At 40.2% G+C, this 2,637-nt stretch overlaps 1 protein-coding gene across 1 annotated transcript; it reads left to right on the top strand.

The window, feature by feature from the left end:
* Positions 1–1,087: 1,087 nt before the first annotated feature.
* LOC127161158 (uncharacterized) lies at positions 1,088–2,625 on the top strand (the record flags this gene model as incomplete). Its single annotated transcript, XM_051103806.1, has 2 exons — positions 1,088–1,261; positions 1,690–2,625. A coding segment is annotated over exon 2 (848 nt), but the record flags the coding sequence as incomplete, so codon positions are not given.
* Between the last annotated feature and the right edge of the window lie 12 nt (positions 2,626–2,637).

The following is a 2,637-nucleotide window of genomic DNA, read 5'->3' as shown; positions in this document are numbered from 1 at the left end:
ATTTTCTTCCATCTGTCACCCTCATTCATCTTCAGAGTAGGGCAGAAAATTTTAATTTACATTTAATCATAGCTCGGATTGAGTTGGGCAGGTCATTCCACCAGGGGGGGAACAGTTTAATGTAAAAGTATGTGAAAGTGATTTTGTGCCTTTTTGGGATGGCACAATAATGCGCAGTTCACTTGCAGAACGCAAGCTTCTAGAGGGCACATAAGTCTGAAGTAATGAATTTAGGTAAAGGGGTGCAGAGCCATGAGTGGTAGTTTTGTAGGCAAACATTAATGCCTTAATTTTTTTTTGCAAGCATCTGTTGGTAGCTAGAGCAAATTGATAAACAGAGGTGTGATGCGTAAGATTAAATGTAATGTGTAATTAGAATTTCTAAGCAAAAATATTCTAGTCATTTACAGTGCTGTCACAATCATGCAAAGTCTTTTACTTTTTTTATTGTAATGGTTTTCTCTTTGAATGGAAATATATACAGTGAATTGGGATTAACTTGATTAATTACTTAGCAAATCATACAATTAATTTGATTTAGCAGATGCTTTTATCCAAAACAATAAGAAAATAAGGAACATTAGGATTAAATGATTACAACTGATTGACAGCTATTGAAGTCAAAGGTGCCTAAATGGGATTATTTTGTAAATAAAACATGCGGCAGATGCTGCTGACAAAGAGCAATGTAATGAAAAATCAGTGATGAGAAAGTAAAATCCTAACAGTATGTGACGGAGTGGCACAATTATGAAAACCAACCTTTTACCAGTAAGAAAATCCGACTACGCCACCCTAGAAATTAGCTCTAGGGAACAATACTCAAAACCCAAGAATGAAGTAATTAAGCACACAGGTTCGGTTCCCTCATGCAAGTGAACAAGAGACGTGGGTATAATATAAAAATACAAATGTTTATTAATACAAGAATGTGTTAAAATGGACACTAAAATGTCAAAGAAGCAACAGGAGATCCCACTTTAAATGGAAGAAAATGAATTTACACAAAGAATGAATGTAGATAATAACACAAAATCAACTTTAAATATGAAAGCAAAATAAATACCAGCAGGGCTGAGGCTCCCACGGGTGAACGGATCCTCCTCTTTGTGGTGGTGGTTCTTCTTTATTGCGTGCTGTGTACCACTTTGAGTGTGTGGTAGTGTGATCTGAGTGCACCTTGGTGTGTGTGCGTGAAAGTGTGCCCTTGTAAAACCAGACTCCATTTTGTTTCCTGCCGTTGGGAGCCTCAGCCCTGCTGGTATTTATTTTGCTTTCATATTTAAAGTTGATTTTGTGTTATTATCTACATTCATTCTTTGTGTAAATTCATTTTCTTCCATTTAAAGTGGGATCTCCTGTTGCTTCTTTGACATTTTAGTGTCCATTTTAACACATTCTTGTATTAATAAACATTTGTATTTTTATATTATACCCACGTCTCTTGTTCACTTGCATGAGGGAACCGAACCTGTGTGCTTAATTACTTCATTCTTGGGTTTTGAGTATTGTTCCCTAGAGCTAATTTCTAGGGTGGCGTAGTCGGATTTTCTTACTGGTAAAAGGTTGGTTTTCATAATTGTGCCACTCCGTCACATTCTGGCGTAGTCGGCAGGATTCCCTCTTTAGTACAGAGACGTGGGTTTGTTTGAGTATTTGTTCTGTTCTTTTTGTTTTTCTTTTTGTTAGGAACCAGACAGAGGCAGTCCCTTTCGGTGGTCCGGCACAAGTTAAATTCAGTTACGTATTAGTGGTAAGTGCTGGTGCATTTGCAATTATGGAGGATGAAATGCGTGAGTTAAGAGATTTGGTAGCCCAATTAAAATCGGATAATGAACGATTGAGACAAGAACAAGTGTCTGTTGCACAGCCAGGCCCATCTAATGTTTCTATTCCTGCAGTTGCAGATCCCCCACTCGTTGGTGCTGATGCATCGGCAATGGAACGGTTTGTTTTTGTTCCTCGAGATCGTAAGTGCCCAAAGTTTAGTGGTCGGTCGGGCATTGGCATCGACGAGTGGGTGGAGGAGGCTCAGGCTTGTATGCGGCTTCGCCGTCTGTCTACAGTTGATCAGGCATTTTTCTTGGTTGATCATCTGGAGGGAGAGGCGAGGGAAGAAATTCGTTATCGGTCAGTGAACGAGAGGGAGGATCCAAAACAAATTATTCGAGTATTGCGCGAATTGTATGGTTGCACAAAGTCTTACGTAGCACTTCAAGAGTCGTTTTTTTCCAGAAGACAACAGGAAGGGGAAACTTTGGTAGAGTTTTCTTTGGCCTTGATGAGTCTTCTGGAAAAAGTTAAAAATCAGTCCCCTCATGGCATCCCTAATGGTGAAATTTTGCTGAGGGATCAGTTTGTTGAGTATGTTAATGATTGTGCTCTTCGACGTGAACTGAAGCAGTTAGTGCGTCGTCAACCCACTGTCACATTATTTGATGTTCGCAGCGAAGCCCTTCGTTGGGAAAGAGAGGGTATGCCTGGGGGGGTGCGTGGTCGAAGTCAGTCCGTTCCATCCGCTTATGGCATTCAATATGGGGTACAGGGACGGCAGCACCTTAATAGTAGTGATGGTTCAGCAGTGTCAGAAATGAGTGAACTGCGGGACATGCTGCGGAAGCAGCAGCAACAATTAAA

This window comes from Labeo rohita, unplaced genomic scaffold (assembly GCF_022985175.1).
Source record: "Labeo rohita strain BAU-BD-2019 unplaced genomic scaffold, IGBB_LRoh.1.0 scaffold_567, whole genome shotgun sequence".
Lineage (NCBI taxonomy): Eukaryota > Metazoa > Chordata > Actinopteri > Cypriniformes > Cyprinidae > Labeo > Labeo rohita.
This window is presented reverse-complemented; position numbering and strand designations above follow the sequence as displayed.